Raw genomic sequence first — 26,803 nt, forward strand, 5'->3', positions numbered from 1 at the left:
TCCCTGTTTGCCTCATAATTTGGGCTGCAAACAGAGTTGATGCACATGTCTAATATCTTAGAGTGCTCAGGACCACACAAACCAAAGGTGACCTTGATACTGTATGGCACATGTTTATTCATTACACCGGAAAGGTCAGTATTGTCCTTTCACCACTGGCTACCCATGGCTCACTCTAGGACAATCTGTTAAGATGGAGAGCACCTATCAGATGCAATCAATTCAAAACTATTTACAAATTTACTTAATATTTGGCAGTATTATTTACAGTGTATATGCATGGAATGTTTCTGGGGGCAGGGTATATGAGGGTTGTTTGTTATATGTATTTTTAGAAACTGAAAAAGAAAGTTAAGAAGTGAGGGGGGGGGGGAGTAATTCACCGCAGTCATCCGTGAAATAACACATTTCTTTGCAGGGGTTAATTTAATCCAGTTCATTTACATTTATGAATATTCAGGACTGCTTGTGTAACTATCTTGGGAAATATTTACATCCCATTCAGCAAGGGCAGAGGACAGGGCAGTCACAGACTTCCTGTGCCCTCTCTAAATGTTCATTCGTTACCAATGTTCTCTTTTAGTTACCGTTTTTCTTCTGAACATTCATACTCTGCATCCCTCAGAACAGAATGCAGCCTGCTTACCATCATGGCCAGATACAAGTGCTTTGAAATGTTAGGCCAATCAATCATCCTGAGAGGCTTTTTATCCCAGCTATTCATTTATGGCATTGCATTCACATCTGCAAAAGGATGGCCACGAACATAGCACGTTGCGAGAAGAACAGGTGGGTGTGCTAGCAATGAAAGACGATTTAGACTTCGTTATTTGATTAGCAGGCAAGCACAAGACACTTCTCAGATAATATTCAGGTGTAGAGGTAATGAAAATTAATGGGACTAGAAATAGGTCACATCCTTCAGCCGATGCATTCACTCACATCATGCTTAACTGTCCCCGGTTCATTCGCAGGGCCCTTTATTTTGGGGAATAGACGTGGATGTCTTGCCTTGCAGTTACTGGCATTGCTGTCTTCTAAATTCAGGGCTTGCTAATGTGGGAGCTTCTGGGGGCCTGTGCGCCCACCAGTACTTTCTGTGGCGACTGTGAAAGGTCTAATTAAATCCCCCCTAGAAGTTCACACTGCACGAGAGACTGTTTGCTATTCCTGTTCCTGTTTGCAGTGGGTTGGCCTCCTCTACATGCCGTCACAGTGGCCATTTTGTGAATGGCACCCACAGCACTTTCTCAAATTTCCAAATGTGCTCCCTGACTCCCCAAAAGTCTGGCATCTGCCTTGCCTTAAGCATCCTCGTTGGCCCCTGTGAGAACAGGATTCTGAACTAGAGGGGCCTTTGTTAAAATCCAGCAGGGTTCTTATGTTCTTCACCCTGTAAACTCAGACGCCCGCTTGGCAAACGCCACATTGGGGGCAGAGAATTCTATGGAGAAACTGCAGCCCCTTTCTTTTCTTTTTGGGCTGTTATAAAACCCGGTGCATCTTAATTTACTTTAGCACCTGCCCCTTCCTTAATAATAGAGCACTGCAGTGTGGCATAGTGGTTGGAGTGTTGGACTAAGATGAGGGAAAACAGGGTTCAAATCCCCACTTGGCTCTGAAGCTCATGGGCCAAGACCTGAGGTCAGCCAGTCATCTTCTCAGCCTAAGTTACCTCACGGGGTTTTCTTTTTTTGTGAGGATAAAGTGGGAATGCAGAGGACCATGTACAGTGGTACCTCGGGTTAAGTACTTAATTTGTTCCGGAGGTCCATACTTAACCTGAAACTGTTCTTAACCTGAAGCACCGCTTTAACTAATGGGGCCCTCTGCTGCTGCCGCGCCGCTGGAGCATGATTTCTGTTCACATCCTGAAGCAAAGTTCTTAATCTGAAGCACCATTTCTGGGTTAGTGGAGTCTGTAACCTGAAGCGTATGTAACCTGAAGCGTATGTAATCCTGAGGTATCACTGTATTGCCACCTTGAGCTCACTGGAAGAAAGATGGGATATAAATGTGGTAAACTGCTTTTTGGGGAACCGCTCCGAGGGGTTTGTTTTTGTTTTTTTCAACAATCCAGCTGTGTATAATTTTATTATTAATAATAAACAAATGTCATAGATAAGAGTAAACTTCCACCCAGCTCGATGATGTCATCAGGAAAGGACAGCTCTGTTTGCGGTCGGTTGCAGAAGTCTGTCCCACTTCTGTCAAAGGTGGCCGATAAACCTGCTGCTAGCTCAACAGAACTAGGTCCTGCAAGTTAAAAGCAAGCCCCCAAAGGTCTCAAATCCCTCAGGTGCTCATAAAATGCCAGGTGGAGTACAGCAAGGGGAGCCTGAGGACAGTTTGAAGAAGGCGCTGTAAAAGAAACATTGCTGGAATGGAGAGAACGAACTGCGACATCGCAGCCACGCTTCCCTCCCCAGGCCACACTGGAAACAGTCAGTCTGCACCAGCGGCGCAGTTTGATTCCCAGCCATCTGAAATGTGGATTAGGCCTTTCAACAGTCGGAGAAGCCTGCATTTTACATGCAAAACCAGAATTGCCATGTGAGTACAGGAATCTCTTCTGCGAGCGGGGCTCAGGCTGATTAAATATATTGTGAATAACACAAAGCTCAGTATACTCTAAAGTGGTCAAAGCCTTCACAGACCGTTTTGTGATTTATGAAGGGGTTTAGCTGAACCTCTGCCATGAAAGTTGTTTGGGACCTGTCAGTAGTGCAGCTAGATAATTGTAGACCCTGGATTTAATTGTTTGCTCTGTGTGTGTGTTTGTGTGCGTTAGATGGCAATGTGCATTAAGCACAAATCGACTTTTATCTTCTTTCCCCGCCTCCCTTTACAACTGCTTCTATTTTCTTGGGAAGGTAGAGAAAAACAAAACAAATTTGCCTAACTCTGATTTATATGTATCTACTCAGTTTTATATTTTGATTGATTAAGTGTACTTATATGCCACTTTGTGCACCATGAACATCAAAATACAGAAGCAATGGAAAATACAAATATACAGAATACAGAACATGTCAGTAAATCCAGAAATGACAAAAACCTACAGTTTGGCCAGTGCAGAATAAATGTAATATTACAAACAACAACAGCAACAACCCGGGCTTAAGTAAATAAATGCAAAACCAAACAAATTTTAAACTCACTTAAATCTTAGCACTATTACAAGCACACTAAATTAAGTTTGCTTCTGCTTCCCAGATGCTGAACACATTGGGGAAAAGCACCAGTTATTGTAGAAAAGGATAATATATATTTTAAGTAAAAATAATAAAATTAGCATCTATAAAAATGTGCATTCCTGGCCAGCTTCTGCTGACTATTATTTTTTGTTTTTGTTTTTTTAAAAAAACAATTATGGAGTGGAGAAGAATGTTGCAGCTGCCAGAGTCAGCCCCTTTGGGCCAGCCTGGCATTCCCATGCAAGCCTAAGAGCTGACGCTGGGTCTGTGGGTTGGATTACTGTAACGCTTTCTGTGTGGGGCTTCCCTTGAGGTTGATCTGGAAGCTGGTGCAGAATGCTGCAGTGAGGTTACTCTGCGGGGTCTCCAGTTGCATACATATTACACTACTCTTCTAAACGGGCTGCAGTGGCTGCCAGTAAGCTATGAGGCTGATGCCAAGGTTTTTGGTTTTAACCTACAAAAACACTGGATGATTTTACTTCTGAGCTAATATGCATTGGAGATTCAAACAGCCAGTGTACTTGGGATTGCCATCTAGAATTCTGTTAAGCATTCCTTCATGGGGAATAATATCTGTACTTGGCCAGTTTCATCAGCTGGGGCTGATGAGAGTTGGCAGTCTGACAACAGTTTGAGGACCACAGGATTTCCATTTGCTGCCATAGTTAAGTGGATTTTCCAATGTTGCACTACCATTTTGTCTTCTTTCTTTAATCAATGTTTTTAATTTCTGAATGGTTTTATACTGGAACATTATATTGCTACCTATTTTTTCCCAGTCCTCTATGTCAGAACACGGCCCTTTGAATATAATTATATTGGGCTGTGTCCGATAAGCAGTTTGTAGTTTGTTATTTTTGCAAACCGATTTGGAAAAGTGGCATACTAATACTTTAAAATTAAAATAAATACACTTTCAAATGAACAAAAAGGGGTGGCAAAAAGATTGTTAATAAAGATCTGACTAAAGATGGATGCTACAGTCTCCGATTAAAAGGACTGGATCATATTACACATTTCGCAGAACCAGGAGGATTAGTTTGTAATGCAGTAGGAACTTGAGTGCTGGCTCTTGAATAGGACAGAGTAAGTCAGAGTCCTTAGAAATCCATATTCCAAGGAAATGGTGTTGTAGTCACTCTTGAATGTCCAAGGGATTTTGCTTGCTGACACCAAGTTGATGTTTGTCCAGCACTAGAATTACAAATGTCTCCTGTTTTATTTAAAGGGACATTCCCTTTTCTACACATTTTCACATCTGTACTGCTCTCTTTTTCCAGCACAGGAACTTCATATTTTATGAACATTAACCCATACTTCAGAAAACTAAAACTTCTATAGCTCCAGCATCATTTCCTCCCCTTTCTTCCTCTTTGGTCTTACTGCTAAGGTTGCTTTGGCAATTATAGCACTCTATTACAAGGCCAATCCTTTATCAAAGGTGACTGTGGCTAACTTGGAATGGGTTTGCTTTCCAAAGTTGTCTCCATAGGTAAAAGCAGCCCTGGGTCTGCACTGCATGTAGCCAACTTGGAACTGAAATGCTGTAGTTTTCCAGATGCATATCTTCCGAAGGGAAGGGCTCTTTGCATGTACTTGAAGGCACTTTGTCCATTTAAAAAGCAAAACAAGAGTTGTTTCCCTTCAGAGGGGAAAGGTATTCTGCATGTTCTCAGATGCACTCTGCTCTTGGTGAAAATTAAAATCAAATGTGAGGTGATTTGTTATAGAACAGCAAAGAAAGACTTTTGCCCACACCCCACTTTCTGTAGAAATGTATTAGCACAACCTGCTGCTAACACTTCTTTCCCCTGCCAGTTCTTAAAAGCAGACCAGAGAAAGAGTGTAAATAGTTTCCCTACAATCTCTAGTTTGATAAATGAGTGTTTCAGCTCATATCTGCAGTTCTCTGGCTTCCTTCCTGAGTCAGTGTCCCTTGGCTGAGCTGTAAGCGTGCTTAGAGGAAATGCCCCTCTCGACACTTGGGGAAGCTTCACACATAAAGTCCCCTCACCCCCATGCCAGGGGAAAATACTGTCCGCTATCATGTGTGAAAATTGCGTGACTCTATTTTGCCACGTGAACACACATGTTCCAGAAGATTAAACGTGCTTAGTTGCAGTAAAATGGATGCTTACTCAGACAATTTTCACACACAGAAGTCTACCGAGATATAAGGAAGGTTTTTTTTTCTCCACTGAGGCTGTGATCCTAAGCATGGTTACTGTGTTAGTTGGACCTGTGTCCAGGAAAGCATGCAAAAGCCTAATACTGCAATGCTAAGGACACATATAGGGAAGTAAGTCCCACTGAACAGGTAAATCTTATTATTTTAAATCATTTATGAATTGCATTAAAAATCTATATATAAATAAATTACATATATCAAACAGTTAAAACTATTGCATATCTAAAAATCATTTTTAAAAGGAAAACAAAATCTCATAAAACCATTAAAAAAGACCGATGATAAATATGCATAGGATTGCTCTGCACAGATCTCTGTGTGTGGCAGAAAATGTCATAACTTAAATACTGGCCTTTGTGGACTGACTCTAAATTGTGATGGAAAAAATAGAATAGGAAATGTTACTGAACACCATGTTTATTCAGTAACCATGCTCATTGGGTGCTCATTAATGGCACAGCGTCTGCCTGGAGGGAGTTCTCAAGTGGTGCCATGCCCACAGGGCTGTGTCCTGGGCCCTGCCCTGTTCAACGTTCTTATAAATGACTTAGACAAAGGTACAGAGAACATGCTTATCAAATTTGCAGATGACACAAAGCCAGGAGGGATAGGTAACACCATAGAACACAGAATCAAGATTTGAAATGCTATCAATTGACCAGAACACTGGGCCATAACTAACAAAATGAAATTCAGCAGAGGTACATTTAAGTACCAATATATCAAGGGCACAAGGATAGGATGAGGGAGACCTGGCTTGGCAGCAGCACACATTTTAAAAGGATCTAGTTGATCACAGGCTGAACATGAGCTGGCAATGCGCTGCACGTGCTAATAAGTGCAATCTTAAGATGCCTTAACTGAGTGTCCAGGTCACAGGAAATAATAGTTCAGATCAATTCTGCACTCGTCAGGCAGCATCTGGAGCACCTGCCCACCAAAATGTGGCCCTCCAGACTTCTCTATCGGGCCCTTGAGACTTTTCCCCCAGGCAACAAACCCTCCTGAGCCATACCTTTCGCCAGCGCTGGTATGCTGTTGGGTGTTTTGGACTGGCTGTGATGTGTCCTTGAGCTCTGATAATGTTTCTTGCTTGCCTGGATGAAGGATTGAGAGCTGGCTGTGAAGATATTAGCCTACTGCACACATGTAAAAATTGCATTCGTTGCCCTGACCACTTTTACCTTTGGCTTGGCCCACCACTGACATGAGGTCCCTGAAAGCAAATGTGGCTGCCCACCCCATCCTAGAAAAATATAAAGCAGGTATGAGAACACTCACGCTGGTCCCCTCCATCACCTTCCCCATTGTCAGTGTAGACAATACTGAGCTAGATGGGCGAATGATCTGACCTGGTTTATGGCAGCTTCTTGTGTTCTCTCCACCAGCTGAAGGTAGACAGAAATAAGGATGTTCTTCAGGTGCAAATCAATGAGATTTGGTTCCAAGGTTAAATAGTAACTGGTATAATTTTTTTCTAGGAGTTCTAGTTCTGAGACTCAAAACAAGCTGCCATGTTGATGAGCCTTTGCTTTAGTCTGAAAATGACTGCTGCTGTATGTTTAAGGTTTCAGCAAGCCTTGCTGCTGTTCATTTCCCCTTAATTCAGGTTTTTATCTTGTTTTTAAGGTTTGGCAGAGAACTTGATAAAAACTGCCATAATATTTAATCCAACACAAACAGTGATTTGCCTAAGACTGTTCAGACAATCATCTTGTTCAAATGATTGATCGTTATGGCATATTTCTTTAGGAAAAGGTGCCTTGCGAAGGCTCCATGAGGCTCTTTAGCTCTTTAGCTTTCTGTGTATATGCCTTGCTTTTGCTCAATCAACTGGAAATAGAAGGATGTCCACAGGGTTTTGTGGACATGGTTCCAGACAGAAATCACAGTGCCGATAGCAGAGGGACATAGATCTCCTCCCACTCGCCCCTACTCAAGAACATCAGAAGTGATCTGCTGGATTAGACCCATCTAATCCAACTTCCTGTTCTCACAGTGGCCAACCAGATGCATGATGGGATGACCACAAGCAGAAAACAAGCACAACAACACTTTCCCCACTTGTGATTTCCAGCAACTGGAATTCAGGGGCATACTCCCTCTGACAGTAGAGGTAAGACCATAGCCATCATAGCAATTTGGTAGGTGGCGCTGTGGGTTAAACCACTGAGCCTAGGGCTTGCCGATCAGCAGGTCACGGTTCGAATCCCCGCAGCGGGGTGAGTTCCCATTGCTCGGTCCCTGCTCCTGCCAACCTAGCAGTTCGAAAGCACGTCAAAGTGCAAGTAGATAAATAGGTACCGCTCTGGCGGGAAGGTAAACGGCGTTTCTGTGCGCTGCTCTGGTTCGCCAGAAGCGGCTTAGTCATGCTGGCCACATGACCTGGAAGCTGTACGCCGGCTCCCTCGGCCAGTAAAGCGAGATGAGCGCTGCAACCCCAGAGTCGGCCACGACTGGACCTAATGGTCAGGGGTCCCTTTACCTTTACATTTTATCATCCATGAATGCTTCTACTTGGCCCCTCTGCTAGTGGTCTCAGAGGATGCTACTTGAGGAGACCTTAGGGTGGCCAGATGCAGAAGACGACAGGGCTTGTGCGCCCTTCATGAAGAGAGAATTTCAGAAGCTGTAGCTTTCGTGGTGAGCTGCACCTGCTACAATTCCTTCTGCACAACTATGAAAGATGCCGGAACCACATCCCCTTTTGTATCTGGCCTGAAGAGAGTTCTAGTTGGTTCCTTTGCTGCCTGCCTGCCACCAGTCCAACTGGGCCAGGAAGTACCCCTGGTTAATGGGGCTAGTACAAAAGATTGAAACTTCCCAAGTGGGAGTGATGGCCTGCCATGTTCACCTAGTGCTGCCTTTGGTAACGTTTTAAGTGCCAGGCAATATCTGTTCTGTTCTTCCTTGCTTTTAATGGAATCTGATGGCTTTTATTATAATTGGCTCCCTTTCGGCTTGACTGTTTATATGGATTTGTAGTTATTGGCTCATTATTACTGCTCACACAAACGCAACCACACCCTGTTTTTAGTGTTTTATACCTTTTAATATTATAAGATTTTGTTAGCTGCCCTGATTAATATATGAAAGGCGGCATATACATTCATTGAATCAGCTTATGTCCACCTCAGTGTCTTGGACTATGGCTCTCATCAGCCCCAACCAACATAGTTTTCCTCCACTATCTTTTGCATTATTTTCTACATTTGTATCTCACCCTTTCTCCCAGGTGACAAGTACACATGGGAGTCAATGGAGCCTTTCATCCCCTTGCTACTCAGGTGCTGTCTAGGCCAGGGGTCTGCAACCTTTAAGACAAAAAGAGCCACTTGGACCCGTTTCCGAAGAAAAAAAAAATGGGAGCCGCAAAACTCGTCATTATAAAAATAACTTTTTTGTCACTTTTTTATTATTTCTTTGTTTGACCCCTCAGAATTACTCCTCCTCATAGAAATAAACATTAAATTAACAAGTTACCTTTTTGTGTGTGTGTGTTCTTCACTCCCCTTCAAAACAGTGACCAGCGTACATGCCCCTTACAATGTAGCAGGTGGGCGGGCGGGAAGGTGACGTCGGGACGGTGCGTGACTAACGCACGCACCGCCCCCATGCGACATCACAGCCAGTACAGCGCCCACCACAGTGGGGAGTGTCGGGGCGCACAATGCGCCTCCTCCCCTAACTAGTATCCGCCCCGGAGCTGCGGCAAAGGTGTCAAAGAGCCACATGCGGCTCCGGAGCCGCGGGTTGCCGACCCCTGGTCTAGGCTCACATTAGCTTAGCTTCAGGAATAGGTGTATATCAGGTGTATACCTTTAAATAAGTCATTGCCTGAGGGGTATAAAAACAAAAATAAGAGGTATTGAGTGTTGCTTTAACTCCAGTCATCATATCCTGTGAAATATAAGAAGAATTTTAAGGAGCTCCCAACAACACAATTCATTAAAACCCACTGTGTAAGATGTGGTTTTGAATGTTTCCCTGATTGTGTTAGTTTTATCTTTACTGTTCAGCTATTGTTTTAGTGTATTCTGTCTCCGATTAAGCCTTTCAATATCTTTACTAGTAGTGAAATTTCTTTCACTGTTTATTATTTCCGCCCCATCAACCCATCTGCTTATTTTAGCTACTTGTTCCTTCCTCTTTTCTGGCTTCTGCATGGAACTCACCAAGGTCAGAGATTTACATTTCAGCTTTGTTTGTACAGTATAAGAATGCAGGCAAGGGCTTTTAATTCATTTCTTCTTTATGGGTTTGTTGTAGCGTTTGAAGGCTTTAGGGGAAAGGACTGTTTCCTTCCTTGAGGTCTGTTTTGATGCAAGAGTGAGAGATACTTCCTTAAGTCAAGCATTTCACTTGACTGAACAATCAGTGTTTAATATTAATTGGAACCTTAGTTTAATTAGCACTGGGCTAATTCATTTCACTGTTCAGCATACCCCCAAAAGGCAATCACTGTTGCTGAATCACAAACTTTAATACTTTCAACAGTGGTACTCCTCTGTGTCCATTATGCAGATGTTTCTAGCTGCCACCTTCCCAATTTTATTGTGCATTTTCTTTCATTGATGTGAAAACTTTTCATAGTCTGTTCCTCTTCTGCCCCAGCCATGCATTGTGTTAGTTGTTAGTGGTCATTATATTTAGAAATGCTTTAATTTTCCCTCTGTCAGTCTATCAGCAATGGCTGCTCATGGTTACCGACCTTCATCCTATTTGCCATCCCCAGCAGCAGAAGCCCACATGTTTGCCAGCCATTAGGAAGTACCAAGCAGGATTCCTGCCAGAAGTAAATGGGCCAATCAGAGGCCCTGCTGGAGGGGCAGTGCCTTGCCACCTGGCTGAGTGTTGGCTGTGGGCCATGCCCAGGAAGGCCAGCAACTGACCAGGCCTTACTCTCTGTTATCATGTATTGTTCCTAGTTGTTCCTGGGAATAATTTCTCTTTTTGCCCAAATGCTTCTCCTGGGGTTGTTGGCTGGCCTGACCTTGCATTTTCTGTTCATCTCATCCATCCTATCTCGTTCCCTTCAGTCTAGTTCAGCTTTCTTTTCACTTGCAACTGAGGATCCATCCACACTTCTATTCGTCCCGTGATGTCAAGTGATTTCAAGTCATGGGTCTGAGCAGTTTTTGTATTTTTCACCACTGTCCCCGGGAAACCCCTCTGTTTACTGCTGAATTGGAAAAAAAGTCAATCTGGTTTTCTGTGGATTGATGTTTGTTCAGATTCATAAGTAAACAATGGGTTTTCCCGGGGAAAGTGGTGGGACAAAACACCTCTTGGATCTGTGACTTGAAATCACAGGACAAACCCAAGTGTGGTTGGGCCTTAAGTGTTTGATCTCCTGAATTTACTAGTTGTTGGATCTTCAAGTGGTGTTATCAATGAAGATTGATTTATAGGAAATGTATATTATATGGAGCGATATAGGACAGGATTGCAGCTTATTGTTTATTGAAAATGGAGCAGTGGTCCCACTTTGGAGAACCAGGAAACTGCATTTTCTCTTATATTCATTGGAACTACTACTGAATAGATGGTTAGAAACTGAATGGTTAGAAATTATTATACAAAAAAGGAAATTGAATGAAAAGCAATTTAAATGGAGTAGGTCATGACTGAGACTAGTCTAATGAGTTCCATGGGATTAAGTCATGGGATTTGTGTGTGTAATATTTAAGTCTTCTTCAAGCATTCAGAACAAATGCCTGGAGAAGATATCAGGATCACACACACAAGCCCTGTCCCCAGCGTAACAGGAGACCACGTGTTGAGTATAAAGGCTTGAAGGGCACTTCTAAGAATTTTCAGCCGAGTGCATTAGAGGTCCCCACATGATCCAGAACATGACAGTATCAGAGTTTGCAATTGTGTGGAGACTTTTAAGCTCAGCTAAGCTATTGGGGTATGCTCAATGTGAGATCTGGGTGGCACATGGGGGCAAACTGATACTCCCACCCCACCTAATACACATTTTCTCCTCCATGTAATGCTTGAACACCTTAAGAAAATATCTGCATTTGGGGGAGGGGTGCCTTTGATTTGCATGTGTTTTTGTTGTTGTTTTGCTGAAATCCATTCTCTGGGGGCAAGTTGTGTGAAGCTAGATGTCAGGAGACTACTCTGTGCACTATGAATGGAGTCTATAGAGATTGCATGTTCAGTCTGGCATAGATTCTGACTCCTAGACAGACAGCTGATGTGGGCACACCCTTAGTGTATGGTTGAATAGTGGTAAGTGGGAGGAAGAAATTGATGTGCCAGTTATTCCTTTAGGAGGAAAAGAAACCTCCGCTCCTTCACAAAAGGGAGGAGGTGTTCTGGAATGTTATTTTATTTTAATATAATTGTTTAGCTAGGATAGAATATCGCTTTGTCATATAAATTCACTTCCACCCCTCTAATTGGTAGGTTGTCCAGAAAAATCTTTTGGTGGGGGGAGGAGGGGCGTGGAAGGGGAATAACAACAAGAGAAAAATAATAATCATTGTGTTGAACATTTTTTCAAGGATGCTGCTAAGGATAAATTATGGGCTGGAACAAAAACAAGGATATTTGCAAGGCTTCACCACCATAATCTCTTGAATATAATTCCATTTGGGCAAGGTTGAAGAGTGAAAACATCTCTTTGCTTTGGAACTTAGGCCAACTTGCTTCAATTAACAGAGCCTAAAGAAACCTCACCCATTACTCCTTTGTCCCCTATGACTTCCGTCTGAAATTCTTGTGCTCAGTACATTATTTCCAGAATCTGATGCAAAGGGAGTCACACTTTGCGCTTTGTTTCTTGTGGCCTGTTTTTCTGTTCCCATCATGGGATGACCTTTAAGGTAAGCGTACTTACTTTTGTTGGTGTACAATGTGGTGTGTTCGTCTGCTGATTTTGCATGCAGAAAAACTGACCGCAGGTCAGGAGCATAGTTTTGCAATGACGTAAATAGCTCTTTGGTACTGAAAATGCCTTTCAAATGATGGAGAGGTGAGTCATTCTGCATCTTGGGCCATTTGTAATTGTTTTGAGTAGCTGCTGCTAGTTGCTCTCAGTTGGAAATACTGATCTACAGTGGCTGCTTCCATAGTAGGCTTTTGGGGAGCCGTTGTAACTTCTGCCCCATCTCTGAGCCCAGCAGGACTTTATAGAGTGGTAGGGCTGCTTCTACATCCACAGTTCTGCTGTGTATGGCATTCAGGTGGAGCCCTTCTCTCTAACCTTCTTTGGCTTTGAGATTGGACCTACACATTGACATAGCCAGAACTGCTCTCGTTTAGCTAACTTCTGGATTCGTCTTTGTTCTTCACAAGCAAGGATGGAAATGCCTAGTCTGCTGCAAGGTCTGCTGTAGGTGCCTAGCTTCAAAACTCTTCAGATATGTAAATACCGTACTGGAACAGTTCATAATTTGATACATATTGTGGATAGTTTGTGCAGGACATTTTGTGTGTTTTAGGGGAGGCATATCCCTGGATATGTTTAATTCTTTTAGCAACCACAGCTGTTCAGATCTGAAAAAATAGGCATGCAACATCCTCAAAGCTAAAAGAGATCCCCCTCCCCCGCAACATGCGACAATTTTGGTGATCTTGTGTTTGCAAGGTCAATGTTTCAGCAAAAAATATCTCTCAACTCAGCTATACAGTTGCAAATAAAACGTTTTAAGTGTGTTGTAAGGTGCATTATACAAATGTGACACTAGATGGCGACGGTGAGCTATGGCAAATTCAATATATTTTTTCAAAAAACTTTTAAAAAAGCATTTTCACAATTTGTTTTAAATGTATCTAGATCCCAACTCCATTGTTTTCTACAGAGATCAGCCAGAAGTAGCCACAATTTCTGGCTCTTCTCCACCTTGAAATTTCTGGAGGAAATTTTCCCCTTCAATATCCTGCTTGTGCAGTTAGTGGGGGGAATGCATGTAAAGCATGGGGGATGAAGGAGCAGTAAAAAAATTTTGGCCGCTCTGATTGGCTTCCATGGCAATGAGTAAAGCCTGCATGCTCAGGTGGAAAGATTGTTTCATGATTGTAGGATTGTCACTGATCCTAAAAGCATCACGCATGAGCAAAAGCCTAACAATAGAACTCCTAAAATTAGAACACACAAACAGTGACATTGAACAGGGTGACACTTCAGCTATTTTTGGTCTTTTGCATTTTGAAAGATAAGCAGACCTGGAGCTATTATGCCTTTGGAGTCTTATAACTAGAATAAGGCCTGCCTGCTCTGTTTATTATACAGCTTTAGAACATGAATGTTTACTGGAATGGCTATTTATTTATTTGAACTTTGAGTTGGATGTCATGCAGATAATAAAATGAAAGCAATAGACAAATAATTCACAAATTAATTCACCAACAGTTTTTCTTTTATAGTGTTTTGGAGAATAAGAAAGCTTCCTGAAAGATGTTTGAAATACTTATTATTACATTTACCAGGCTGGTCCAAATGGTTGAAAGAATAGGTACAGAATTTAATGTATTAACAAATGTTTTGATGATGAATCAATATTTGATATTGTTGACCCTGCTTTTTTAGAAACAAGACTTGCATTCTTCTTCTCTCTGCATGGTGGCTATTAATTTACAGCTGAACTATACACTTTTCTCAGATAGCTTTGTCTGCTTTTGTAGACACCTTCAATAGACACAGCTTTAATTAAAGTTGTAAAGACTGTTTAAAAAATATATCCAACGGAGAGTTTGTCATCAGAAATGAATAATAGTTGGTGTTTGTACAGTGAAGCTTTTCTTCTTCTTCTTCTTCTTCTTCTTCTTCCAGAAAGAGTAGCGTGCATGTGCCTGTTTTAAAAATGCCTACCCTTATTTGTTGAGAAGCGGAAGGTCAGAGTTCAACAAATTTAATTGTCAAAGATTTAACACTCAGGTTTGAGAACAGTGAGAAATATATGCAGAGGTCATAATTCAAAGTGCATGGCCCAGTCTCAATGTAAAATGAGATCAAGATGCAAGAGAGAGAGAGAGAAAATGGTACCACATTCTGGGCTTCTGTTTCTGGAAGGCAGTGACATAATATTGGCAATAAAAAAGGAAAGTTAATTCACACCCCTCCTCCTAATCCAGCCATAGAAACTGGACAAACACAATTGACAACATAAGACTGACATGATAGATGGAGCACATAAATTAATAGGTGTTAGCAGAACAAGATGAGAATAAGCAATGAAACGGAGGGAGAAGCAGATGAGGTAAACAACAGGGAACAGAGTGGGTGTGAGAAGGAGTTCTTTTTGAGGAATTAGCTGCATTTGTGGGCAACTATGGCTGGTAGGCATTCGTTTTTAAGACAGTTGCTAGAAGTGTGTTACAGGTCTTGTTAACTTTGGTGTACACACACACACACACACACACACACACACACACCCCTTTTGTCCCACCATCATCTATGGTGAAGAAAGGTTTTTAAGCTGTTTTTGAAACGCTACAAAGTCCTGTTAATCAAAGCTGGCAGTGGGATGAGTCAAGGTTGCCATATTTTGAAGAGCAAAAGAGAGGACACATTTGCCAACTTCTACTTTTAACTGTGGATTGCTATGACAACTCTACCCATTAAAAAGAGGATGTGTCCTGGAAAAAGAGGACATATGGCAACCACAGGCAACAATGCCTCTATCATACCATTTCTGACAAAGGCAATTATCTGTCTCTAGCTCAAGCTGCATGATAGTCAACAGAAGAGGGATACCTTAGGATAGGCACAGAGTTGTACAGAGAAGATTGGGAGGGGTGTTTGATGCATATGTCTAGCAAGGCTTCTGAGTTATGTCTCTCCTTGACCAGTAGTAATAAGCTGGGAATACATGCAAGCCTTTGATATTCCTGGCATAGGGTTGTATCCAGTGGGGTCATTCAGCTGACGTTAAGGCTTCTGTCACCAAATAGGGAAGGGAGTCATTTTCAGGGATTCCTCCTCCTTCCTCTCCCTGTATCTGCTCCAGATGGCTGGGAGACCATCTTCCAGAGCAGATTTAGCAGGGCACAGTGAGGGGCTGAAAGGGGAGGAGAAATCACTGACAATTGCTTCCTTCTGCAATCGGCTGGTGGAAGACCAGCCGAGTAGCACAGTTGGTTCAACCCCTAGTTTTCTTGATCATGCACCATGCCTCTCTTTCTTTTCAGCCAATTTAAACAGGAGACTTTTAGCTATGTCTTTTCAGCTACAGCGCTGTGCCCACTTGAGTAAGTCTCATTGGGTCAGTGGAACTTGGTTCCGAATAAACTTGCAAAGGATTTCAATGTGAGACATCCAAATAATTAGTATCCTGTTATGTAGTGAAGTTTCACCCTGGGCCAGCAGGGGGATACTGTATATAGTTTTCACTCAGGTTTGTAGATAGTTTTCACTCAGGTCCACATCAGTTATTTTAGGCGGGAAACGCTGGGCTGTTGTTGCTACAATGTTGACAGCCGGCTGCCTATAAAAGCAGGCCGGCTGAGCTGTTTGCAGTCAGTTCTATTCCAGCTTACAAAATAAAGAGCTACTTGGAGAAATCGCTGTGTCGTCTGCTATGTCAACCCACAACTTAACATATCCAAAAGCAAGTTTTTGCAATCCTTGATTGCTTCATGTACTGCTTGTGGAAAAAATAAATAATTTTTAAAAAAACTTTTGATGGGAAGTATCTGACATAGGGGCTAAACTCAGTCAAGTAAATCTTCCTTGTGTAAAATAAAAATTGTCACTGTCCTTTTAATTTCACTACTGTAATCACACAGTGACATCAGCTTTGCTGAGGTGCCTGGAAAGCTAGATGAGAATCAATGGCAGCACCATCTATCAACATGAAGTCTAAATCAATGTAGTTTTGGAGCATGGTACTCATAGTTCCAAATAATAATGTCACTGGCTGGAAGGGTTTGCGTGGGCATTTTTGCTTGTTCTTAAATAACTTGTTTCCATCTTATTTTTCCTGGCTAAGAACTAGTTCACATGACTATTTCTGTAGTAGAAGGCACACCTCACCATGACTACGGTTCACAGAATTGTACAATTTGATTAATGTAACCTTTGGGGCTTTGGATGTGCTTCCAGAACGGCAGCTTCCTATGCTGAATAAATGCATAAATAAATAAATTCACATTGAGAAGAATTTCATATGCACTTTATTATATGGCATGGGAGGATGCCGTTCAAAGGAAAGTTGGAAGTCCCACTGGGTTCAGGCATGTCTAATGTAGCTTTCCGATTTGCTGACCACAGATTTCCCCCTCCCAACATCTACAGCAACAATAGGGCAAATCCCTCAGGGCTTTGGTTTTAAAAACTTAGTTCCATATAAGAGCTGTGTGGCCTACAATCAACATGTATAGAGCCATTCCTAAGACTAGGAAGTATGTATAGTGGAAGATGACTCAGAATATAAGAAAAGTCAACTTCTTTTAGAAAAATTGGCTGGTTGTTTTGTGAATCTACGCCCGTGAAGCTTCTATTATCAGTTAAAGGAAAAGTGTTTTGGGTAGAACTGGCATCAAGTACGTTCTTGATATATATATATATATATATATATATATATATATATATATATATATATATATTAATAATAATAAGAAGAATATATATAATATATATATAATAAGAATATATATATATATATATAATATATTCTTACACATTGTATTTTTTGAGATTTGTGCCAGAAATGCCTATCACAGGCTTTCTGAAATATTAAAATTAGATTGCCTTTGCATTAGGCACTCAAAGGCACCTCTGAGCACCTCTCACACAATTTGTGCCATATGTGAAAAGTTGTGGGTTTTTAAAATGGGATTTTATTTAATGTAAGAAGTCACATAAACAAAAAAACAATAGCATATACGGAAATGAAATTGAGATAGTTGTTAATATTGATAGTGCATAGACGAGAAATTGAAACTGCGAGGGATATCATGCAGTTTTTACATTTGAACTAAAGGATGATTTAATGAAAAGTCAATTCCAGCCTCACATCTGAAAATGTTCTAATTCCCAGTTTGTATCTTAGATTAAAAGGTCTTCATTCTTAATGGATATGTCAGAGCTTTACTCAAAGGAGAGAGATCTTGGCAGGTCATGACAATAATGTTATTATGCGTGCTGCAATATGAGACACACAGTTTGATGATATGCTGATGAAGGGTTCTAAGACATTCTTGGTAGTTGAACATAGCATGGGGTTGGAAGGAAAGAGTCCAGTTTATTAGAGTAATAACTTGCAATTGCCCCATGTTGGCACAGAAATGCCAACCTACCTAATTTCATACATTAATATATATTATCATCTTGGTCTTGTAATACTTTTCAATCAAAGAAACACTCTTTCATTTCAGCCTGGTTGATTCTAAAGGTATTTTCTCCAGATGGTTGTTGGGCTTCAGCCCACATCAGTCTCAACCAGCATGGCCAATGGTTCGGGATTGGTTCATTTTTGCAATCTGGAGAAGTGCAGATTTCACAGGATGTCTGTCAGTGTTTCAGTTGACATCTTGTTCTGGTAAGTCCAAATTAGGTAGGTTCGCCTTTTTCTCCTTGTTGGCAGTTGTACTCCAATGACATCTGGAGGGCCTCAAGTGCCTCGCTCCTGTCATACAAGGTACATTTTCACACCAAGGGCTCACCCACACTTACCTTTTGCCCCACATTTTTTAGACACAGGTCCACGCTTTAAAGCTCTGTGTCTGGCTGTTTTTATTTCTTTGCTCTTCCGCTTTCCCCAGGGCACCCTGCTCTTTAATGCTGAATTGGAACGCATGGCAATTTCTGTGGATTGTCGTCAGCTCTGATTCAGTCGGTAGAGCATGAGACTCTTAATCTCAGGGTTGTGGGTTTGTGCCCCACATTAGGCAAAAGAGTCCTGCATTGCAGGGGGTTGAAATAGATGACCCTTGTGGTCTCTTCCAACTCTGTAAGATCTATAAGTGGTAATGAGCGGGCTTTTTGGGGGAAAGTGTCAGGGCAACCCACCCCCACCAAGAAAAAAACAAGATTCTGACAGAGTGCTTTAAAGAGCAGGCCTGTGCCTAGAAATGCAAGAAAGAAAGAAAGAAAGAAAGAAAGAAAGAAAGAAAGAAAGAAAGTCGGTCGGTCTGGGTAAGTCCTGAGAATAGTAAATCTTGCTTGCCGCTCTCTAAAGCAACTCTTTCCCTTTTTATTTTCTGAATGTATTTTATATGCCCAAGCAGATTGTTTCCATACCGCATTTAGGCAGCTGCCTCAGCAAGCAGGTTATGAGCTAGATCTGCTTGACCCGGTTGCCATCTTCTCAATGACCCCTAACGGAATTGGAGTCTACTTATCGTGGTTCTGATCCTGCAAGGGCCTGCATCCTAGCTAGGCATGGCATTAACATCGAACGTTGCTGCTGTTCAATCTTGTTTTTAACCAGGAAGGCCAGAGGTTCAATCATCTGTAACATGTAGCCACTGACATAAAAGACAAAAACTGAGGTTGATAAGATAAAAATGGCCAAGCTGCACGAGAAAGTGGTGACTTTTCCCAACATAAACAGTTCTGTAGCCAACTCAGCATTTCTGGGGTTTTCTTTGTAAAATGTTCCACATCTCCTTAATCATCCCGAGACAGAAAAGACAGGGAAGATACAGAAGGCCTTTGTTTCCATTTAACAAATTACTATTGCCCTGTAATATTTTTTTTTTAAAAGGACCCTCCTTCTTTATTAGCAGCATCCTCTTTCCACAAATATGTCTTGGATATACATGGCATCGTGACAGTTCCTTTCTCCGTATGCAGCTGAGGAAGAGAAATATTAAATGCTTTGCCAATGTTTACTTGATATAGGTACTTTGGACATATCCTGTGTAGATAATGAACGATAAGGTAACATCCGCCATTGTTAAGGAATTTACTTCACAACATGCTGATGGCAACGGTGACAGCCAGTCCCATAGACTCTATGATTTTAAAAAGTCTTGCTCAGTTACTTGGACTGGGTTGCCTTTCCATTCCTAAGTATACATTCCATTTCTCCTATGTGTGCTTTAGACTTCAATTTATTGCTCAAGCCCAGGGGCTGTCAGCTGGTGCCTGAACTGGTTTCTGGCACAGTACCTGCATGAAATGGTTCTCCTCCTATGAGTCAATCAAACTCTGAGGTAGCTTTGACCAAGAGTTGGTGAGTAGCCCAAGGACGCCCAGCAAGCAATGAGTATGAAAGGGGATTTGATGCTGAATCTTCTCTTATTCCAATGTTCTAACCAATGCACCACAGTAATTAAGGCCAGGCTATGTTAGAATCTGAAAATTCTACATTGTTAATGCCAGTCACTGCCTTTGTGGGAGGCATTTAAAAAGCCTAGAAACAGGAGTTGGTTTAAGTAGGCATTTTTGTAATCCATTCTTAGATTGAAATACGTTTTAAAAAAATATAATGAAGTATATATGCTGTTTTCACTCTCCATAATTTCAGTTTTTAAAAGTACATCAACATTGTATTTAAGTTTGGGGTGTGGCTTCAAATAAAGGAGTGTTCCATGACAGCGGGAAAGGGATTGAGAGAGCTATCACCCACTGTGGTGACAAATAGGTACATGCAAGTAGATTTCTTCAATCTTGAGATACCTGGATAGAAACCAGAGAGAGAGAGAGAGAGAGAGAGAGAGAGAGAGAGAGAGAGAGAGAGAGAATGTGTAAGGGATCATCGCAGGACAGATATTTATGGGCTTTTTGTTCTTTTCTTTTTCCCGATTTAATTTAAGTCATAAGATTACGTGATAGGGCTGGGTCCAGTAGCACCTTCTCTCCTAACCACAGAGTTTTTTGGGGAGCCCATCAAATTCATTTCAGTGCTGTCAGTAATGTGCTATTTTCCCTCAAAGCGTTGTCACCGAGGCCAGTTTGACTGTGACAGGTTTTTAAATTTAGTAACTGTGCTTGCTTGCTAAGAAACTGTCCATTTCCGAAAATGCCAGGAAAGAAGCAGCAGAAGCCTCTTTCACACCTTTTTAAAAAACTGCACAGGTGTGACGTAGGAAACCAAGACTGGTCGCTGCGCCTCTCAGTGAATTTGATGTACCTGCATGCATATAACTTGTACATGTGTAGGTTCTGTACACACAGTTAGTAACTTCAAAATGCAGACTCCCCTCCTGAATGGAGAGAACCTCTGTGCATTCCATGCATAGGTTCTGTTTTCACATTTCGATCATATGCACTGAGATTGTGAGTGGGCTGTTGTTGTTGTTGTTTAGTCGTTTAGTCGTGTCCGACTCTTCATGACCCCATGGACCAGAACACGCCAGGCACTCCTGTCTTCCTCTGCCTCCTGCAGTTTGGTCAAACTCATGCTGGTAGCTTCGAGAACACTGTCCAGCCATCTCTGTCATCCCCTTCTCCTTGTGCCCTCAATCTTTCACAACATCAGGGTCTTTTCCAGGGAGTCTTCTCTTCTCATGAGGTGGCCAAAGTCTTGGAGCCTCAGCTTCAGGATCTGTCCTTCCAGTGAGCACTCAGGGCTGATTTCCTTCAGAATGGATAGGTTTGATCTTCTTGCAATCCATGAGACTCTCAAGAGTCTCCTCCAGCACCGTAATTCAAAAGCATCAATTCTTCGGCGATCAGCCTTCTTTATGATCCAGCTCTCACTTCCATACATCACTACTGGGAGAACCATAGCTTTAACTATATGGACCTTTGTTGGCAAGGGCAGCAACAAAACTCCATTCTGTCCTCTAGCCACCTGCTTTTGAAGGTGTGGGAATGGGGAAATGAAAGCACCAGGGGCCACTCTGGACATTCCCGTTTCCTGTTCATCTATAATGATTTGTGTTCACGATGGCACGATATGCAATCCTATTTTTCATACTTGTTTGTACCTGCAAAGTTTTGGGGTGGTCCTATTGCTTCGTTTTCCATCTGTATGTGTCACTCCAACAGATGAAGCTCGTCAGGTAGGAACCTTGAGGAAGTCCTTTTCGGTAGTTGGGCTCCATTTTACGGAACTGATTTCATCACACGATAAAGCTTTCTAAAGCTTTTGAAGGCCATGCTTAGAACGTTTTTAGAGCTTTTGGTCTCCTTCCATGCCACAGAGCTGATTATACAGGGGAATCTCCAACAAGAGAATAGGCTTTTTCTGTGGTGGCTCCTTGATTGTGGAATGGTCTTCCCAGAGAGGCTTGTCTGGTGCCATCATGACATGTATTTAGATGCAAGGCAAAAACATTTCTCTTTACCCAGGCCTATGGCTATTAAATACAGTGGTACCTCGGGTTACAGATGCTTCAGGTTACAGACGCTTCAGGTTAGAGACTCCGCTAACCCAGAGTGGTACCTCGGGTTAAAAACTTTGCTTCAGGATGAGAACAGAAATTGTGCTCCGGTGGTGCGGCAGCAGCAGGAGGCCCCATTAGCTAAAGTGGTGCTTCAGGTTAAGAACAGTTTCAGGTTAAGAATGGACCTCCAGAACGAATTAAGTTCTTAACCCGAGGTACCGCTGTAATCTGTGGCCTGTAAAAGTATGGGGGAGAGAACTGTTATTAGGATGACTATTTTATGACCAGGCTGTCTATCAGTATGCTTTTCATTATGTATTGTAGAAGATGTTTTTATTATGTTTTAATCACCGATGTTCTGTAATGTGTTTTTAATGTTGTACACTGCCCTGGGATCTTTTGATAAAGGGCCCTGTTCCACCCCTGCCCCATCCCCTTTAGGCACAAAAAATGGCTTGTGTGTCAGCAGGATCCTGCACAAGTGGGGAGGTGCCTGTAATTGTTTTATGGTTGATGTTTAATCTGTTTTATGCTTCGTGTCAATGTGGTTTGTTACATGTGGACCACTTTGAGGTCACTGATGAGACAGCGGTATGCAAAAGCTCTCAAGGAAGAAGGAATTTGTGTCTTGTCTGTATGGCTGGCCATCTTTAGCCAGGTAAGGGCAAGAAGAAACATTGTTTGAGTGGAACTTAGAAGGAACACAGAGCCGTCTTATAGTTACAGCCCAGCTGGTGATGGTGCCAATTGGTGTATTGATTGCTCTCTCTATAACAAGAGCTTTTGCCTCCGTAGCTTGTTGTTGGTTTTTATCTTTTAATAGACTGGATGCTTTGATGCATAGATATCAATCCTTTTACTCGTTATTGGCAAGAAGAACACTTTCTGAGCCTTATGCTGGCATGTCCGTTCCTAAATATTTTCTATATATAGCCTTTCAAACATTTCCCTATTCTCTCTAGTAGGCAGATTTGTTCTGTGTCCTTTAAAGAGCAGACCATTATTCACACTCCCAACACATCTCTCACATCTGCTCAATTGTATGCATGCTGAACATTGCCTGCAGTGTTTCAGGCAGCATTCTGGCCATCTGTGTCCCATTGCTTCAGCAACTTTCTTCCAAGTGCTGTCATTAATAATTTCTTCTATCTGGTTTCATTTTATATCTGGAACAGACATGTTTGTGTAGCTCTTGTCTTCCACCCACTTTATTTATTTGTTTGTTTGTTTGTTTGTTTGTTTGTTTGTTTGTTTATTTATTCATCCATCCATCCATCCATCCATCCATCCATCCATTCAATTAAAACATTTTTACTCTGTTCTTCTGCCGAAAAAGCTCCCAGGGGGCTATGCAGAAGCTCAATACAAGCAAGACATCCTTGCCCACATGTTTACAATCTAAAAGACACAGCACAAAAGGAAAGAGGGCTGAGGAGGGAAGAGGAAAACGAGTAATCTCAGGTACAATTCCTTAAAGCTACTTATAAGTTGTTCTTATAATGGCCAGCCAGGATGGAAACAAGACACCCCTTTCTGTTCTCCATCCAGGCCAGCAAGAGGCATTATCAGAGTTCAAGGACAAATTCTGGACAGGCAAAAACATTTGTGGAAGGTGCCAAGCAGGGAAGGGGGTGGCCAGGGGGAGGGTGTGTGTCTAGTGAGGAGTTGTGGCTTGGGGAGAATCCTGAGGACCAGGTGGAGATATTAGAGGGCTGAACTTGGTTTCTGTGCAGGGGTGGGGCAGAGACCAATAAAACAAGAAAATGACCATGGAATCCTATACTATTAGGGCAGCTAAAAAAAAAAGGAAAGCAATTATAAAGTGATTTGAATTAGAGTAGACTTTTTTAAATGAAGAATTATGCAATACAGTGGTTCCTCAGGTTACAGACGCTTCAGGTTACAGAAGCTTCAGGTTACAGACTCTGCTAACCCAGAAATAGTACCTTGGGTTAAGAACTTTGCTTCAGGATGAGAACAGAAATTGTGCAGCGGCAATGGGAGATCCCATTAGCTAAAGTGGTACCTCGGGTTGAGAACAGTTTCAGGTTAAGAACAGACCTCCAGAATGAATTAAGTTCTTAACCTGAGGTACCACTGTATAAGGAAAATTTACACATATTTTCCGTAACATTTAAAAGAAAGGATTAGAAGAGAAAACAAACAAAACAAGTGTGTTAATGCAAAATTTTGGCAAATGCACAGTAAGAGCTAGCATAATTGAAAAACAGACAGGTTGTGGCTTACTAAATACCAATGGACTCTGTCAAGTCTTGTGTCACATTTATTGAGTTTTAAGGCCAGCAGGTTGACCTGTGATTAACGAATAATGATTTACTGCCTTAAAGAGATCTGGGGCAGTTCAAAACATGTACCTTTATTAACATGCAAACAAATAGTGTCTGCCTATAGTCATCCGTTATCCTTGGATCGATATGAGGAACCTCTAGTATCCATGAAATGGTGGTGTGGTCCCCGAATTCTCCGAATACTGTAATGTAATTGTTGTAACTCAGCATTGTTGAAAAATGCAGCAAGGGACAGCCCCACTGCGCAGATTAGCTGATGAGCAGTGATGTACCTCACAAGGAAGACTTCTCCACTACAAACATAAATACAACAGCATGCAAATATGCAGTCTGGGTTATGCAGTGAAGCAGGGATCTTGAATTAGGGACTCTGGTGTCATCACTGTTTTTGAGTTTTTGTGCTGACTCAAAAGTTTTGCCCCTCTCTAATCTCCAGTCAAAGAAACAAAACTCTTATTGTACCATCTTTAGGTAAAGGTAAAGGTACCCCTTACCATTAGGTCCAGTCGCGGACGACTCTGGGGTTGCGGTGCTCATCTCGCTTTACTGGCAGAGGGAGCCGGCGTACATCTTTCAGGTCATGTGGCCAGCATGACTGCTTCTGGTGAACCAGAGCAGCGCACAGAAAGGCTGTTTACCTTCCTGCCAGAACAGTACCTATTTATCTACTTGCACTTTGACGTGCTTTTGGACTGCTAGGTGGGCAGGAGCTGGGACTGAACAACGGGAGCTGACCCCGTCGCGGTGAGCTTTTGTCTCTCTGGACTTTTGGTTTAGTACAAAATCTATAGATTTAACCAATGAGAAAACATTCACAACATCTTGTGTGGCTTTTAAACCTTTCAGAAGTGCAATTTGTAACAGTGTCTATTAACCATAATTTGCAGTATGTTTTGCTAATAATAGCATCCCACTCCCGGGGGCACTTGATGACATAGTAGCCTTAAAGCCATCGATTTAATGTCTACTCTATATTGCAATAGCTCAGATTAATACTGTTTAGGAACCAGCGGCCCATAATGAGTAAGTGATCCTTGAGCATTCAGAGTGTTGGCTGTCCTTGACATTCTGACAGTCCAAGACATAGTGTGGAAGTGCAGATGGAGTCGTCTGCATTGGCCCCCTTAGACTTAATTTGTTTCAAATAGCAGAAAAATAACAAACAGTGCCAAAATCTGAGAGCCTTATTTCATATACAATTGGGAAAAATTGCAAATGAGAAAGGAGTGCCTTAGACACCAGCCACAATGAGGAATGTGTGAATGTATGTTCCATAAGCCACATATTTTCTTTATAACCTTTTCCCTCAAAGCAGAGCAATAGTTTTCCAGGAAATTGTGAGACTGATTTTTTTATTTATTAAAAAACCCCTTTAATTTGTCATCTTGTTTGAAATATTAGTAGGAATGGCTAAAAATGATTGGGGACTAAAGGGGATTAGAAATAAAACATTTTGGGTGGTACCCTTCCTCTCAAAATAATTACCACAAGCCCAGTCCATCTCAGCTTGAAACCAACTGGAGTTCTGCCATGGCTTTACCAGCAAAAGCATCCAGCATTATGGAAATGAAGTAAAAGTATAAACCAAACCTTTATTAGTAAAGGGAAATGCATTGAACGTAACAGTAATTAAATGCTGAAGAAATACTTAGCTACAGAGATTTTGGCATTGAAATATTTGCCAGACTTTGGACAAATGAAATAAGTTTGTAATGTATAAAATTGATCACCCAATATTTCTGCCTGTTAAAAATATTTTTATGTTTTATTTTTGCTGACTAAACTCATTAAGTGAATCCCAGCTAACATAAAATTTATAGCAACCTATTTGTATCACATTACCACGTGGGATGTATAAAGTCAACCAAAAGGAAGTATCAGAGTTCCAAAAGGAGAACAAAGTTATTCAGCACAAAACATCATTGAGTATTGCTCTAGTTTCATATTTGCTTTGTTCATGTTCAGCAGACATAATTCTCTCCACAGGCTGAGGCTCCATGTTACAGGACTGTCATGCATCTTGTATGCTTTTATTTAGTGATGACGATTGTTAAAATTTAAAACAATTTTCAGTCAGAAGAAAAGGATTGATCCTAAAAATACCTTAGGTCAGGTGCCAACGGCCAGGGTAAAGAAGTAGGTCTTCAGCCTATGATTAAAAACTGTATAGAGAGTGCCAGACACACCTCTGTTGGGAGGGAGTTACACAGCTTGGGGGCTGCAATAAAGGATGCAATAGAGTGGGTCACCCCACTCCTCGCACTTCTGAGGGTGATGCCCCCCCTTCCATCCCGTGGGCATGTCAACCGCTGCATTAAGTGGCTTCCTAGCCAGTTATTGGGTGTACATCTCCCTCTTGCTAAGCAGACCTTGCTTCCTTTTTGGAAAGTTTTAATGTTTTCATATGATTGTAAACCACTGTGATATATTTTTATGATACAGTGGTATATAAATATTTTTTTATATACAAATAAATGTAGCCCTGACATGTCCACTCTGTTTCTCCAGAATCCCTCCTATTCAACAGACACCCTCACCTCTGTTTGCTAAAGCATTTCATTACTTTTTGACTTCGTTTGCGTTCAGTATCAGACCTGCTGAAGGACAGTTTGTTTGCCAGACACTTGGAACTCCTGGCTGGATGCCCATCTTTACATCCCATCATCCTATGTTTTTGCTCAGGGAAAGCCCTATTGTTACCTGGGAATGGCTAATTCTATTACAGTGGAACCTCGGGTTAAGTACTTAATTCGTTCCGGAGGTCCGTACTTAACCTGAAACTGTTCTTAACCTTGAAGCACCACTTTAGCTAATGGGGCCTCCTCCTGCTGCTGCGCTGCTGGAGCACAATTTCTGTTCTCATCCTGAAGCAA

The 26,803-nt window shown here is 41.8% G+C and overlaps 1 protein-coding gene across 12 annotated transcripts in view; it reads left to right on the plus strand.

Annotated features, from left to right (window-relative positions):
- Window positions 1–244: 244 nt before the first annotated feature.
- The window catches only part of LOC307224542 (uncharacterized protein), an 82,736-nt gene continuing 56,177 nt past the window's right edge, over window positions 245–26,803 (plus strand). For 3 of the 12 annotated variants that reach the window (XR_013842602.1, XR_013842603.1, XR_013842604.1), the window contains exon 1: window positions 1,981–2,553. Coding sequence is in view for 7 of the 12 variants with exons in the window: in XM_079991471.1 (XP_079847597.1) it covers window positions 2,384–2,553 (170 nt within the window). In the remaining 5 variants the exon portion in view is untranslated. Of the gene's footprint in view, window positions 790–1,969; window positions 2,554–26,803 lie in introns of those variants that run through there. The other 9 variants (XR_013842600.1, XR_013842601.1, XM_079991468.1 and 6 more) reach the window with 8 other exon arrangements.

Source organism: Podarcis cretensis (genome assembly GCF_951804945.1).
Source record: "Podarcis cretensis genome assembly, chromosome: 9".
Classification (NCBI taxonomy): domain Eukaryota; kingdom Metazoa; phylum Chordata; class Lepidosauria; order Squamata; family Lacertidae; genus Podarcis; species Podarcis cretensis.